General features: G+C 35.2%; 1 protein-coding gene across 1 annotated transcript in view; it reads left to right on the forward strand.

Moving 5' to 3' along the window:
• unc-13 (protein unc13 homolog) overlaps positions 1-16,506 on the forward strand; it is a 153,827-nt gene that overhangs the window by 75,093 nt on the left and 62,228 nt on the right. The window contains exon 7 of the mRNA XM_017906283.1: positions 8,567-8,687. Within this exon, the coding sequence (XP_017761772.1) occupies positions 8,567-8,687 (121 nt within the window). The remainder of the gene's footprint in view (positions 1-8,566; positions 8,688-16,506) is intronic.

Below are 16,506 nucleotides of genomic sequence, written 5' to 3' on the forward strand. Positions count from 1 at the left end.
TACTCACAATCAGTCACGTGTTCGATGAAGAAAGGTGTTCAAATGATTGGTTAATGACATTATTGGTATAATTGGAAGAATCTAATAGTTTGTTTTATTTGGAGAGAATTTGGTCTGAGCTGTACTTCTGAATGGAAAAATTCTTGGTCGATTGTTGTATACTTAAATTTTATTGCGCACTTAGTTTAGAATATAGTTCTGAATTTTATTCTACAAAGAGTAGAAGCGAAATTATTCATAGAAAGACATAATAATTTTCTTTGCTTAATGGGAATTTCGATTGAATATTTTTTTGAATTATTAGAAAATTCTTAGTCAGTTTCTGTGTATGTATGCAAATTTTACAAGCTTGGCATTATTCATGGAGAATTTTAATAATTTCTCTTGCTACGATCAAATTTTGAAGTTGTCCCTGATGATTTAAACTGAAGAATTCTTGGCTTGTCAAAGGGTTACTAAAAATCTTTTATATTCATAAGAAGGTGTACCAAAATTAGGGAGTATACAAAATTCCAACTTGAATCACCAAAACTAGAAGTGACGTTACTTACTACGTTACTAAAATTTCTTCTAAACTTTTCCATAAAATACCACAATTCCCAGTCAAAGTTTTCTTAAAACACCAAAATTCCGAGATGACCGTAGAATATGGAACTTCCTAGATAACTATTTTCCTAAATAGCAAAATTCTTAGTTGACTCCTTTTTGAAATACCGAAACTCCTAGTCGACTATTTGTTAAAGTACTAAAATTCTTAGTTATGTCTTTCCCAGAATAATAAAATTCCTCCTTGAGACTTTTCTAAATCACCAAAATTTCTATTTAATTCTTTCTTAAAAAATACAAAAATTGATGCATTATGTGGCAAAAAACATTTTTCAGCTATCACATATATATATGTGCCTTATTTTTGTATTTTATACATTTCAAATATGTAGTTCAGTCGTTTCTGAATTTTTTCCTGTCAATTTTATTAATATAAATTATTAATTTTAATAATAAATTGGGTTTTAAGTTGAAAATATGAAATTTTGCAAATTATTTCTCAAACTCTTTTAATTTACATAAATTAACTTAAATCTCTTAGGTTTTAGACATAACGGTATTTCAATAAATAATAAGAATGTATTAAAAATCGATATTGTAGCATATAGCTATTTCAAAAATAACGTATCTTCCCGCCACAACGCTGCATAGCTTGTCCAACGGCAGCCATTATTCAGTAGCCGTTGAGTTGAACGTACCGGTAAAACGTGGTCGAACATTCTCACGCGTCGAAGTGAAACTTTTAATGGCTACACAAAACATTTCGCGAAGCAGTGCTATCAGTGATTGACACCGCAGTTAACGAAATATATAATATATTCCATAACGATAATTCACGGTATCTAGTATTACTACATAACATTGCCGCTATAGGTTATTATTGAATCATTGTCGTGATATTTGCAACATTGTCGTGATATTAACGTGTGGGCCACAGCAGAAGTTCAAGGAATTGTGAGAAAATTACGAAGATCAGGATATCTAATTTCCCAACATGTGTTCGGTGGTAATATACCACATGTGGAATGAAGTGATGTACGTAGTGTGAGTCGTATAAGGATATATGTGTGAAGTGAAGTGGTGTGAGTGCGCGTCCTATAATACAGCAGCATAGGCCCCTACCGTCGATCGTATATTCCACGTTTCGCTTGTCCATTGGAATATTTCGCCAACATTACTCCGAATAGGCAGCTTTATAATAGTTTTCTCAATTTTCCTTCGTTCTTAACGTTCAGTTGCAACATAGTCACGTATTATCGCTCATACATTCTATATTTCCATTGTGGGTTAGAATATAAAGTTTATTGCATAGAATACGCTGTTTTCCAACCAGTAGGACAGTTATATAACGATGAAAGCTGTACATATGAAATAAAGTGACGGAACAGCGAGTGCCAGTGAAATCGTGCAACACAGTTTACTTCCTTGGCTCATATTTCAGAAAGTAGGCTTTTACACTAGATTTCTTCGGTATAAAAGCGTTGATTACGCTTTTCTCTAACCAATGCAGTGACATTTTTTTCGATTTCGATCATTTGTTTTCAAAATTTAGTGGCGAAGGAGTTTTTGCCCGTCCCATTGTCTATATAATTTACTTCTTCCGTTTATACCTGCAAAATAAGGCCTTCCGATACGGATTTCTTCCTCTATCAGCGTATACGGGAATATTCTCTAACGGAATTGATTACATTTTTTAGATTTCGTGCGTGCGTTTTCCGAAAATAGTGCCGAATGTGTCAGTGGCTGTCAGATCGTGCTGCGCAATAGACTTTTTTGATTTCTATCTTTAAAATTAGGCTTTCGATTTCGGATTTTTTCATCAATCCGCGTAGAGGGGAATTTTCTCTAATAGGATTGATAACTTTTCTTCGGTTTCGTGCATGCGTTTTCCGAAAATAGTGCCGAATGTGTCAGTGGCTGTCAGATCGTGCTGCGCAATAGACTTTTTTGATTTCTATCTTTAAAATTAGGCTTTCGATTTCGGATTTTTTCATCAATCCGCGTAGAGAGGAACTTTCTCTAACAGGATTGATAACTCTTTTTCGGTTTCGTGCGTGCGTTTTCCGAAAATAGTGACGAATGTGACAGTGGCTCTCAGGTCTTGCTGCGCAATTGACTTTTTTGATTTCTATCTTTAAAATTAGGCTTTCGACATCGAATTTTTTCATCAATCCGCGTAGAGGGGAGCTTTCTCTAATAAGATTGATAACTTTTTTTCGGTTTCGTGCATGCGTTTTCCGAAAATAGTGCCGAATGTGTCAGTGGCTGTCAAATCGTGCTGCGCAATAGACTTTTTTGATTTCTATCTTTAAAATTAGGCTTTCGATTTCGGTTTTTTTCATCAATCCGCGTAGAGTGGAATTTTCTCTAACAGGATTGATAACTCTTTTTCGGTTTCATGCGTGCGTTTTCCGAAAATAGTGCCGAATGTGTCAGTGGCTGTCAAATCGTGCTGCGCAATAGACTTTTTTGATTTCTATCTTTAAAATTAGGCTTTCGATTTCGGATTTTTTCATCAATCCGCGTAGAGGGGAATTTTCTCTAACAGGATTGATAACCCTTTTTCGGTTTCGTGCATGCGTTTTCCGAAAATAGTGCCGAATGTGTCAGTGGCTGTCAAATCGTGCTGCGCAATAGACTTTTTTGATTTCTATCTTTAAAATTAGGCTTCCGACTTCGAATTTTTTGATCATTCCGCGTAGAGGGGAGCTTTCTCTAGTAAGATTGATAACTTTTTTTCGGTTTCGTGCATGCGTTTTCCGAAAATAGTGCCGAATGTGTCAGTGGCTGTCAAATCGTGCTGCGCAATAGACTTTTTTGATTTCTATCTTTAAAATTAGGCTTTCGATTTCGGATTTTTTCATCAATCCGCATAGAGGGCATCTTTCTCTAACAGGATTGATAACTTTTTTTCGGTTTCGTGCTTGCGTTTTCCGAAAATAGTGCCGAATGTGTCAGTGGCTCTCAGGTCGTGCTGCGCAATTGACTTTTTTGATTTCTATCTTTAAAATTAGGCATTCGACATCGAATTTTTTCATCAATCCGCGTAGAGGGGAGCTTTCTCTAATAAGATTGATAACCTTTTTTCGGTTTCGTGCATGCGTTTTCCGAAAATAGTGCCGAATGTGTCAGTGGCTGTCAAATCGTGCTGCGCAATAGACTTTTTTGATTTCTATCTTTAAAATTAGGCTTTCGATTTCGGATTTTTTCATCAATCCGCGTAGAGGGGAATTTTCTCTAACAGGATTGATAACCTTTTTTCGGTTTCGTGCGTGCGCTTTCCAAAAATAGTGCCGAATGTGTCAGTGGCTCTCAGATCGTGCTGCGCAATAGACTTTTTTGATTTCTATCTTTAAAATTAGGCTTTCGATTTCGGATTTTTTCATCAATCCGCGTAGAGGGGAATTTTCTCTAACAGGATTGATAACTTTTTTTCGGTTTCGTGCGTGCGCTTTCCAAAAATAGTGCCGAATGTGTCAGTGGCTCTCAGATCGTGCTGCGCAATAGACTTTTTTGATTTCTATCTTTAAAATTAGGCTTTCGATTTCGGATTTTTTCATCAATCGGCGTAGAGGGGAATTTTCTCTAACAGGATTGATAGCTCCTTTTCGGTTTCGTGCATTCGTTTTCCGAAAATAGTGCCGAATGTGTCAGTGGCTGTCTAATCGTGCTGCGCAATAGACTTTTTTGATTTCTATCTTTAAAATTAGGCTTTCGATTTCGGATTTTTTCATCAATCCGCGTAGAGGGGATCTTTCTCTAACAGGATTGATAACTTTTTTTCGGTTTCGTGCTTGCGTTTTCCGAAAATAGTGCCGAATGTGTCAGTGGCTCTCAGATCGTGCTGCGCAATAGACTTTTTTGATTTCTATCTTTAAAATTAGGATTTCGATTTCGGATTTTTTCATCTAACAGTGTAGAGGGGAATTTTGTCTAATAGGATTGGTTACTTTTCTTCGGTTTCGTGCGTGCGTTTTCCGAAAATAGTGCCGAATGTGACAGTGACTGTCAGATCGTGCTGCGCAATAGACTTTTTTGATTTCTATATTTAAAATTAGGCATTTGATTTCGGATTTTTTCCTCTAACAGTGTAGAGGGGAATTTTCTCTAATAGGATTGATTACTTTTCTTCGGTTTCGTGCTTGCGTTTTCCGAAAATAATGCCGAATGTGTCAGTGGCTGTCAGATCGTGCTGCGCAATAGACTTTTTTGATTTCTATCCTTAAAATTAGGTTTTCGATTTCGGATTTTTTCATCAATCCGCGTAGAGGGGAATTTTTTCTAACAGGATTGATAGCTCTTTTTCGGTTTCGTGCGTGCGTTTTCCAAAAATAGTTGCGAATGTGTCAGTGGTTGTCAGATAATTCTGCGTAATTTCTTTTTTCGCAAATATTTCCGAAATTAGTCTTTTGGATTAGAATTTTCTGATTGTAAATTAGATTTCTATTATAAAAAGGAGACTTCCACCGTTAAGATGTCCTAACAATGAATGTTGAGTAGTGCTGAATTACTAAGTGAAAGGAAAAATGAACATTAATAACATTCATATCTGTATATCTAAAAAAATATTGCATGAGGACTTTTGGAATTTTCCTTAGTTTAGGGTTTTACTAAGTAGATTTCAATGCATAAAGATACATTTGCATTCTTTGTTGAATTATAATTGACATGGCGTTTATAGCAGTGGATTACATTTCCTTGTAATTTGCCTCGCCACCTCCCCGTAGTCTGATAATAATGTTTAAAATGAGCGAATGTTAATAAAAGTAGTTTTTTATCTTGCTTCGTAGTCCTAATTGACTGTTAAATATAAAAACCAACCTTTTTTCTTCGAACCAAACGTTTCTAAAATGGCATCTCCTCGTCATTTGTCGCCTTGGTCCCACAGTATGGCGGAACCGTTCGAATAGTCACATGTTCCCGTAGTTGTTGTTCGTTTCCAAGTTTACTCACTACTGAACAGCGCCACCGTCCATTTTCCGTCACGAGGGATCGATTTTTCGCCAACTTTTCTCTAGTTCGTTCCGAGTGTCTAGCATCCCAGCGATCAGTACGCGTAATTTCCGGCACGGTTAAGCGCGGTGATGCTGCATGCTCGGGATCCACGAATCGGGCATGAAACGAGCATGGCGCGAACCTGTACCGGAAAATTAAAGCTCCTCGAATGTTCCGGGCGTGGAAAGACGCCGCGTTTGTGTTTCCACGTGTATCCTGTGGAAAAATTTCGAGTAAGTGTCCTTCGAGACCGGCAAAACTTGTTCCAAACAAAACCGTCCCGAGGAAGATGCACACGAGGCTGTGGGCTTGCTCTCGAAGGGTATGTATGGGGAAATGTTGAGATATGGAAATTGGATCTAAATTGATATTATCGGATTTTTCTTAAGCTGTTTTTCGATGATTTCTAGCAGTGCTGTACTGTGAGTTAGGTAATCGTGGAAATAGTAGTCTCTTCGTTTTGTACAGTAATTAACCTTTTTATTAAATTAATATGTTTGAGACATTAATGTATGTACGTGCAGTAGTGGTGTTTGATTAATTGTCGAGTAATTGGGACTGTCGTAAATTTGGTATCTTTTTTTTTTAAATTTTGTAATTCTCCTTTTTCATAAATTAGTATGTGGGCGGGGGGCATCGGTATACATACAGTAGAATATGATTAATAAAATTGTCGAGGAATGAGACTGCTATGAATTAGGTAATCATGGATGTAGGTTCTTTTTCTTTTTTTCTTTTCTTTTTTTTTTGGTGTAAATCGCATTTTTTTATGAACTGTGTAGCGAATTTTGTAAATGTACAATACCTAATTATTTACATATTATTTATTCTTTCTAATTATATTTTCTTTTTTGTAAATCGCATTTTTTATGAACTATATAGCGAATTTTTTAAATGTATAATACCTAATTATTTACATATTATTTTTTTTTTTAATTATAGCGTGCGTTTTATGAAATCTTGTGCATGCATAAATACTATTTATTCGCCAGGGAGTATACGAATTTAATACAGCAGAGGATGAATGGATCTTATTTTTAAGACCACCTTAATCCATATGATGCATCGCAGCGGTGCGTTCGTATCGAATTAACTACTGACCCTCGGTGGCTGATTAAATCAGATTACATTAATACATCCTCCCAGTACAATAATTTTACCAAGGTACACGTGTATCCCGTATAAACTACCCGTAAGATTAAAAATAATCACCCAGTCCGTGCGCTATTTTTCCCTATCAATCTTCCTTAATTAAACATAACCTCAAAGGACTAAAAAATAGAAATAATGTTGAAAGATGAGTAACAATAAAATTGAAAGTAAAATTTTGAAACTTATTAATTACCACGAATAAAGGACATCAAAAAATATTACATATTTCCACGAATAAAGAAGGTGTATAAAGAAATTGCAAATTTCCAGGAATAAATTCAAATTTCCCCGAATATTAAAGAGGGAAAGAAAAATTACGAATTTCCAGGAACACAGTCAAATTTCCTCGAATATTATAGGTGGAGTAAAAAGGAATTACAAATTTTCACGAATAAATTTAAATTTCAAAAAATTGCAATATTCCACAAATAAAGGAAATCAAAAAAATTACAAATTTCCACGAATAAATTTATATTTCAAAAAATTGCAATATTCCACGAATAAAGGAGATAAAAAAAGTTACAAATTTCCACGAATAAACGAGATAAAAAGAAGTTACAAATTTCTAGTAATAAAGGTGATAAAAAAGGCTACAAACTACCAGGAACAAATTCAAATTTCCACGAATATAAAGGGTGGAAAAAAATTACAAATTTTCAAGAATAAAGGAGATAAAAAAGAATTATGAATTATCAGGAATAAAGGAGATGAAGGGATATCGTGGGTATTTAATAAATCAAGGCACTACTTACTCGAGGGGGGCCTGGTACAGAAGACACGATGTCAGAAATTAGAAATTTAGGAATTTAGGAAATTAGGAAATTAGGAAATTAGGAAAGCTTTGTCCCGTGGTCTAGTCACAAACCAACTGCTTTGTTCATGGTCTAATCCAAACATTCAAGGTGGTTCCTGTATCACGGGGCACTCGTCATAAAGACTTAAACCGGGGTCCTATTGACCCGGACCCCTTAATGTCTCTAGAAGTGGTATTCTCTAATCTTTTCTTTTCCTCATCACCTACAGAGATAAAACAAAATTCCAAATTTCCGCGAAAAAAGAAAATTAAAGGGATCCCGTACAAAAGACATAGTGTCAGAAATTAGGAATTTAGGAATTTAGGAAATTAGGAAATTAGGAATTTAGAAAATTAGAAAATTAGGAAATTAGGAATTTAGAAAATTAGGAAATTAGGAAATTAGGAATTTAGGAATTTAGGAAATTTGGAAATTTGGAAATTAGAAAATTAGGAATTTAGGAAATTAGGAATTTAGAAAATTAGGGAATTAGGAAATTAGGAATTTCAGAATTTCGGAATTTAGGAAATTTGGAAATTAGAAAATTAGGAATTTGGAAAAGCTCTGTCCAGTGGTCTAATCACAAACGAACTGCTTTTTCCATGCTTTAATCCAAGCATTCTTGGTGGTCCACGTGTCATGGAGCACTCGTAAAGACATAAACCGGGGCCCCATTGACCCGGGCCTCTCGATACCTCTAGAAGTGGAAATCCCTAACCTTATCTTTTCCACGTCACTTGCAAATTTCCGCGAAAAAAGAAAATTAAAAAGATTCGACAAACTCTTGCATAAAATAGTAGAGAAAATAAAATATAATTTTCTAATAAAAATTAAAAAAATTAAATTTCTAATAAAATAGAAAATAAATTTTCTCGTCCAGTTTTCCTCTGGATGCAAGGAAATTCGACGTGTGGTCGATGCAAGGACTGTGTGCATAAACTGTACTTTATTCGACTCAATTTGCCCGGGAAGGAAATATTCCACTTGCAGGGAGGAAACTTTCTACCCCTTTAACCAAGCTAAACAATATCACATCGGTGAAGTGAAATCCTCATTGGATGCCTTTTTCATTTTTCCAGGGGCGGCGGAGAAGAGCTCGAAGCACGGTGCGGAGGATAAGGCGAACAGCATCATCACAGCCATGAAGGAGAGGATGAAGCAGAGAGAGCGAGAGAAGCCGGAGATCTTCGAGCTGATCCGGTGAGTCTTTCTTGGCATATCTTTTCTCTTTCTCTTCTTCTTCTTTTGTCGCAGCATAGTTCACTCTCAGACGGAAAACACCGTCGATCGGTGGCGACGCACGAGTTTCAGGGGTGAAACAGTCGATCGACTGCGATCTGGCTTGGGTCCTACGATAGAATAATGCAGTCTAATATTATCACTGCCTTACACGTGCCTTTGAGGTTAGGATACTTTTTTGAAACTGGATTTAATAGAAGAACTGGATAAATTTCTACTTTTCCTTTTTGTTTTCTTTTTGGAGTCCATTTGATCTGATTTTGATCACCTGTGACGAGAAAGAATGCAGTTTAATACTCTCACTGTTTTACACGTGCCTTTGAGGTTAGGGTATTTTTTAAAAATGAACTTTATAGAAAAACTATATAAATCATTTTCCTCTTTTTTTCTTTGGGATTTATTTGTCCTAGAATGATGACGATTTGATCACCTGTGTCGAAGAAAAATAATGCAGTCTAATATTATCACTGCCTTACACATGCCTTTGAGGTTAGGGTATTTTTTTGAAACTGGATTTAATAGTAGAATTGCATAAATTTTTGTTGTTTCTTTTCGTTTTCTTTTTTGAATCTATTTGATCATAGAGTGACCATTTGATCACCTGTGTCGAAGAAAAATAATGCAGTCTAATATTATCACTGCCTTACACATGCCTTTGAGGTTAGGGTACTTTTTTAAAATGAACTTTATAGAAAAACTATATAAATCATTTTCCTCTTTTTTTCTTTGGGATTTATTTGTCCTAGATTAATGACGATTTGATCACCTGTGTCGAAGAAGAATAATGCAGTCTAATATTATCACTGCCTTACACGTGCCTTTGAGGTTAGGATACTTTTTTGAAACTGGATTTAATAGAAGAACTGGATAAATTTCTACTTTTCCTTTTTGTTTTCTTTTTGGAGTCCATTTGATCTGATTTTGATCACCTGTGACGAGAAAGAATGCAGTTTAATACTCTCACTGTTTTACACGTGTCTTTGAGGTTAGGGTACTTTTTTAAAATGAACTTCATAGGGAAACTATAAAAATCATTTTCCTCTTTTTTTCTTTGGGATTTATTTGTCCTAGAATGATGACGATTTGATCACCTGTGTCGAAGAAGAATAATGCAGTCTAATATTATCACTGCCTTACACGTGCCTTTGAGGTTAGGATACTTTTTTGAAACTGGATTTAATAGAAGAACTGGATAAATTTCTACTTTTCCTTTTTGTTTTCTTTTTGGAGTCCATTTGATCTGATTTTGATCACCTGTGACGAGAAAGAATGCAGTTTAATACTCTCACTGTTTTACACGTGTCTTTGAGGTTAGGGTACTTTTTTAAAATGAACTTCATAGGAAAACTATAAAAATTATTTTCCTCTTTTTTTCTTTGGGATTTATTTGTCCTAGAATGATGACGATTTGATCACCTGTGTCGAAGAAGAATAATGCAGTCTAATATTATCACTGCCTTACACGTGCCTTTGAGGTTAGGATACTTTTTTGAAACTGGATTTAATAGAAGAACTGGATAAATTTCTACTTTTCCTTTTTGTTTTCTTTTTGGAGTCCATTTGATCTGATTTTGATCACCTGTGACGAGAAAGAATGCAATTTAATACTCTCACTGCTTTACACGTGCCTTTGAGGTTAGGATACTTTTTTGAAACTGGATTTAATAGAAGAACTGGATAAATTTCTACTTTTCCTTTTTGTTTTCTTTTTGGAGTCCATTTGATCTGATTTTGATCACCTGTGACGAGAAAGAATGCAATTTAATACTCTCACTGCTTTACACGTGCCTTTGAGGTTAGAGTATATTTTTGAAACTGGATAAATTTTTGCTGTTCCTTTTCTTTTTCTTTTTGAAAAAGAAGTCTATTTGATCATAAAGTGACGATTTAATCACCTTTGTTAAAGAAGAATAATGCAGTCTAATATTGTCACTGTTTTATGCGTGCCTTCGAGGTTTATTTTTAGCAATTGGACTTTAATAGAGAAGCTGGGTTAAGTTAAACTGCTGGGATTCTTGGAGAAAAGCGGCGATTAACGTGTCGCTTTTCCTCCTATCCTTCTTGACTTGAATTAAATGGACGATGAGGGGTAAGAAAGGATGGGGATTAACTTGGTTCGATACAGGGTTGCTTCGGTGGTTGCTTTTTATACTACAACTTTTATCAAATTAATTAAAATCTGAAAACGTAAAATGGCGCAAGAAATGTGTATTTATGAATTTGATGGAAGTATGAAGATTTTCATAAATATTTAAAATGAGGGATAAATTTTACGACTGTCTCATATTGTTCCTTGGTTTCTCGATAATTGAATATTACGTAAATCTACTATATCAAATATGATTTATATCGTATTTAATTATACACATGTATAATACTCTTAAGACATTTAACTAGTTTAAGTTCGAATGATAAATTTTCCCAAATTGAATCTCTTGCATAAAAATTTCATTTTGAGTTAAATACAAGTATGCAGAAATAAAACATTAACAATATAAATTCGCAGATCCATATTTACCACTTAATCATCCCTAAAACCACCCTTAACTTCCACTAATAAAATTTCCTAAATCCAGGATCTCTTGTGAAAATTTCAAATAGCTTAATATTACTAGAAAAACATTTTCATATTTATTCATTAATCATCCTTCAAATTACTCATAACTATCAATAATAAATTTTCCCAAATTCAAACATCTTATTGAAAATTTCACTTTAATTAATTCAAATGCACAATGTTTCAAAACCCAAACACAGCTTCACGTTCTCGAATTTATAATTTAATTGTTCCTTAAACCACCCTTAGTTGCCACCAATAAATTCTTGCAAAACCAAATTTCTTTGGAAATACTTCAATTCCACTAATACAGTCTACAACGCGAAAACTCGAAAAACGAAGACCCCAAATTAGCAAATCTACCAAGCCACCCTTAACTACCACTGACAAATCCTCACACTCTCAAAGCACTTCTCAAAAAACCTCGATTCAACCACATCTGTCCCACACCCTAACCCAAAACAATACAAATCCACCTATATTAAATTCTCGCAAAATCTATCTACAAACCGTTCTTCGAACGTACCACTGACAAGAACCACCCCGTTGAACCGGCAACGCGCACATTACCCCATTTTCGCGGCAACTGGGGCCACAATGCAATTCCTGTTACGCTGCAGAGCACCCAGGGTTCGAAGTTTCGACTCCGGTGGCAAAACCGGAAGTTTTTGCATTTGCACAGTGTGCAGTTATAGCGTGGCCGCAAATTTGCGTGCGCAAATGGCGGCATTTACCGAGTGCAGGGCAGCGAAATAGGTGGATTTAGGTTAGCCAGTTGCGCGATTCGGTGCTTCCACAGACCAATGCGACAGAGGCTACGTTGTATCGTTTCCGTGAAAACCGAACTTCCCGATACGAGTTGGAAATCGGTTCGTTTCTTTATCATCTGGTCGCCATGCGCGTCGGACCCCAGAAAGGGGCCCTAAAAATCACTGGGCGATGGTGTCACGGCTGTCCGAATTTGTTTAAGCATCTTATACCCCAGGAAAACGTTGGCACCAGCGCATATCCTTAAAAGATGCATTCGACCTATAGGAATGCACGCAGCCATCGCTCGCAATTCGCGCCGACCGATCGCGACGGGCCCAAATTTATAAGAACACTGACCCCTGTGATGAACGGACTAAACTCGGCCGACGACTTCGATTCACTTCGTTATATTTCGTTGAAATCGGTAAATAGCTTTACAATTAGCCATTCGCGACGGGCCCAAATTTATAGAAACACTGGCCCCCGTGATAAGTGGACTAAATTTGGCCGACGACTTCGATTCACTTCGTTATATTTCGTCGAAATCGGCAAGTAGCTTTACGATCGGCCGTTCGCGACGGGCCCAAATTTATAATAACACTGACCGAGCGGATGCGTGTACAAACCCCTGTGACGAACGGACTAAACTCGGCCTACGACTTTGATTCATTTCCTTATATTTCATTGAAATCGGTCAATAACGTTATGATCGATCGATTGCGACGGGCCCAAATTTATAGAAACACTGGCCCCCGTGACAAGTGGACTAAACTCAGCTAACGACTTCGATTCATTTCGTTGTATTTCGTTGAAATCGGTAAATAGTGTTACGATTTGACCGATCGCGACGGGCCCAAATTTATAGAAACACTGACCCCCGTAACAAGCGAACTAAATTCGGTCGACGACTTCGATTCACTTCCCTATATTTCGTTGAAATCGGTAAATAGCGTTACAACTGACCGATCCCAACGGGCCCAAATTTATAGAAACAAATCCCCGTGATGAACGGACTAAATTCGGTCGACGACTTCGATTCGCTTCCTTATATTTCATTGAAATCGATAAATAACGTTACGATCGATCGTTTTAAACTTTAACCGTGGGTCCATATCGCTCGGGTTTGGTCGGACCGCGTCCTCGACCCAGTCGTGCCATCATAGCGGGCCCTGCAACCCCGCGAAATTTGAATCGAGGCAGTTACGGTGTGTCGGACGCAACGACTGGCCTGTTAAACGAAGGATTAGGAATATTCATCGGTGGTGTTCTGCCACTGGAAAATTCGGGAGCGTGTTTAACGCGCTTTTGTTTCGGGGGAATTATGTTCGGCCTGGCTTGAGACGCGTGAAACATTTGCACAATTTAGCGCGACGAGGGGCGAACAGGGGTAGTTGTTTCGGTGCAGAGGGTGACTATGTGTTGAGGACTGCAACGGGTGTTTCAACGAGCTTGTTTCGCAAAAGCCAGGTCCACGAGATTCTTGATTTTGTCGTTTGTATGCGACTCTGGATGTTGAAAATTGGAGTGTTCATGGTGCAGGGCTGGAAAAATTTGAGGTAATGATGGGGCGTATGTTGGGGTTCTAGGTGCATTTGTGTAGTGATTTTGAGGCGCTAATGGGAGGCTATGATATTCGCAATTACTTACTTGGAGTTTGTAAATGTATTTAACATGCATTAAGCTTCAGAAGTGACGTAGGAAAAGTTAATTTGAATTTGTAAGTGTGTTTAATATTCATTAAATTTGAGAAAATTTTGGGGCAGGAGGATGTCCGAAATTTAATAGAGTTTGTAGATACATTTATCATATTTGTCGTATATTAATTTTAAGATAATAATACAAGGAAGATATATTGAAAATTAACATGCATTAAATTTGAGATAATTATTGGTTAGGAGGATACTGAAAATTAATTTGAGTTTCTCTATATATTTATCATGCTTAATTATTAATTTTGAAATAATAATAGGAGGAAGGTACAATTTTAAATATATTAAGTTTGTAGATATATTTAATATATATTAAAATTAATGGGAAGGTATTGGAAATTAATTTGAATTTGTGTACATTTATAATATGTATTAAATTTGTGATAATTATGGGTTTAAAGGATATTAAAAATTAATTTGAGTCTCTATATATATTTATTACATTTATCGTGTCTTAATTTTGAAATAATGCTAGGAGGAAAGGATATTGAAAATTAATTTCGATTTGTATATATATTTAATATACTCATCGTATGTAATTTTTGAGAATTAGAAGAAAAAGATATTGAAAATTAACTTGAGCTTATAGATGTACTTACTTAGCCAGTATTAAAATTGGGAGCAACATAGTGAAAATTAATTTGAGTTTATAGATATACTTACTATACATAAAATTTGAAGAAATGATATTCAAAATTTATAATACTTAAATTTCTAGATATCCTTACAGCATACTAAGTTTGAAAAAATGATAAGAAAATTAGATATTGAAAGTTAATTTAATTTTTTGAATCTGGTATATAAATAGTCAAATAATTTGTAATCATAATTTATTTAAATTGATAATTAAAAAGTTAGAACATTCCACATCTCAAAACTATACTTAAAAAAAAAAATTTTGAAAATGCTAACAACCTACTTACATAATTAAATAATTACTAATAATTACTAACCCAAATAAAGAATCGATAAAAATTTTCGCATAAAATGATCCACACCCAAGTTATAACGAATATAATATACCACTATCGCGTTTGTGATCGAATCTGCAAACAGCTAACATTTAAACTCGACTCTAAAATAAACTACCATAATTACCTAATCAGAATGGCGAGCTGAAACAATCCATCCATTAACAATTACCATTCATCTTTCGTAACACGTAATTCATCGAAAATTATTCGAAGCATGCGGCTTAATATTCCACTGCAGGGACTATAATTTATATTCAGGCCGATATCGACGCGAAATTATGGCAGCAACGTCTGCTTCGAAGTTCGGCAAATAGATCTTGTATGAATGAAAGATCCTCGGTGCATTTTCTGTGTCAAAGCTGCTCAAAGACGCCAGCTAGATGATACAGATTCGGTGAAGGAGAGTTCGATCGATCAGGATTAAGCTACGAATTGTCGAGCTCCGAAATTTATTGCGATCCCGAGATCATGGATCACGTCGAACGACCGTCGCATCTAGACTAAACTAGAAAAGGTATAACGCAACCTTGTGTCAACGCGAACCTTTGGATCGACTCGTGACAACCGTAAAATCGGTAATTAAATCTAACGTGAATAAAGAAAATCGTGTCACTTTGTATATGGATATATTTGACAGTGATACACTTGACAGAAATATTTTGAAAGGAAATTAGTCGAGTAATAAATATTGGCAGAATATTGGATGACATTGTTTCATATATGAATTTAAATGGCCGATATAAAATTATACTGCATAAAATTGTGTAATTATATTCGGTATTACCACGCTGAGATAAATTCAGGGATATCTTATGATTGTAATTAATTATTATTTAATTATTTTATGATTATAATTAAATCGATAGAAATTGAAGTTTGGGTTAGGTTTGGGATAAATTCTAATTAAGAAATTAATATCTAAAAGAATATTTTGTTTTTTAAAGTAGGATCACATATTAGTTTAACAATTATTGAGAATTATTTATAGAGTTTACGTGGGAGAGTTATATTGTCAAGATTTTATAAATAAATGGTATTAAAATTATTTGTCAAATTGCGAATAATTGTAATAAATATCGTAATGTCATAAAAATAATAATAATATAATTTATGCAACATGAAAATACAATAATTCGTAACATATAATCGATGGATTATGACAACGTTTTAATTAATCGAAATTACACTTAAAAATTCGAATTTTTATTTGAATTTTTAATTTTATTTTTATTTTATTCTAATTTCTATTTAATCGAAATATAATTCCAATTCGAATTAAAAGATACAGGAAGAATGACAAAAATGTAGAAAATTCGAAATCCCATCGACAAATTTCGCATTACGTTGAGCAACTCGGTAAACAAGAGCATGCACGAAGTTATGTCGAGCATGTTGTATATATCTGGCAGTTCGCGTTGGTATAGGAACTAGTTTTCCTTAACTGGCGAGTTCGAAAAGCATTCGCTGTCTATGAGTTACGAAACTTGTTAAAACTCGTCAGGAAGAACACTGAAACGCGTGGTAATACCGAACGCGATCAGGAAAGTCGTGGAAAGCTGGTGGATAATGGGAAACCTCGGTCCCACTCGCAAATTTATCGAATTCGTCGAATACGCGAATTAAATATAATAATTTCCGCACCGTGCCAATCAAATATGTACAAATCGGTCGATTTTACGTAATTATGTGGGTCGGGTATGTGGGTCATATCCAGCAGTCGAATTCCTCTCGAAATTATTTATTTTTTCAGCCTATAATTTGATAATCAAAATATTCGTTTCGCATAAATC

Source organism: Eufriesea mexicana, unplaced genomic scaffold, assembly GCF_001483705.2.
Source record: "Eufriesea mexicana isolate 0111107269 unplaced genomic scaffold, ASM148370v2 scaffold5271, whole genome shotgun sequence".
In the NCBI taxonomy this organism is placed as follows: domain Eukaryota; kingdom Metazoa; phylum Arthropoda; class Insecta; order Hymenoptera; family Apidae; genus Eufriesea; species Eufriesea mexicana.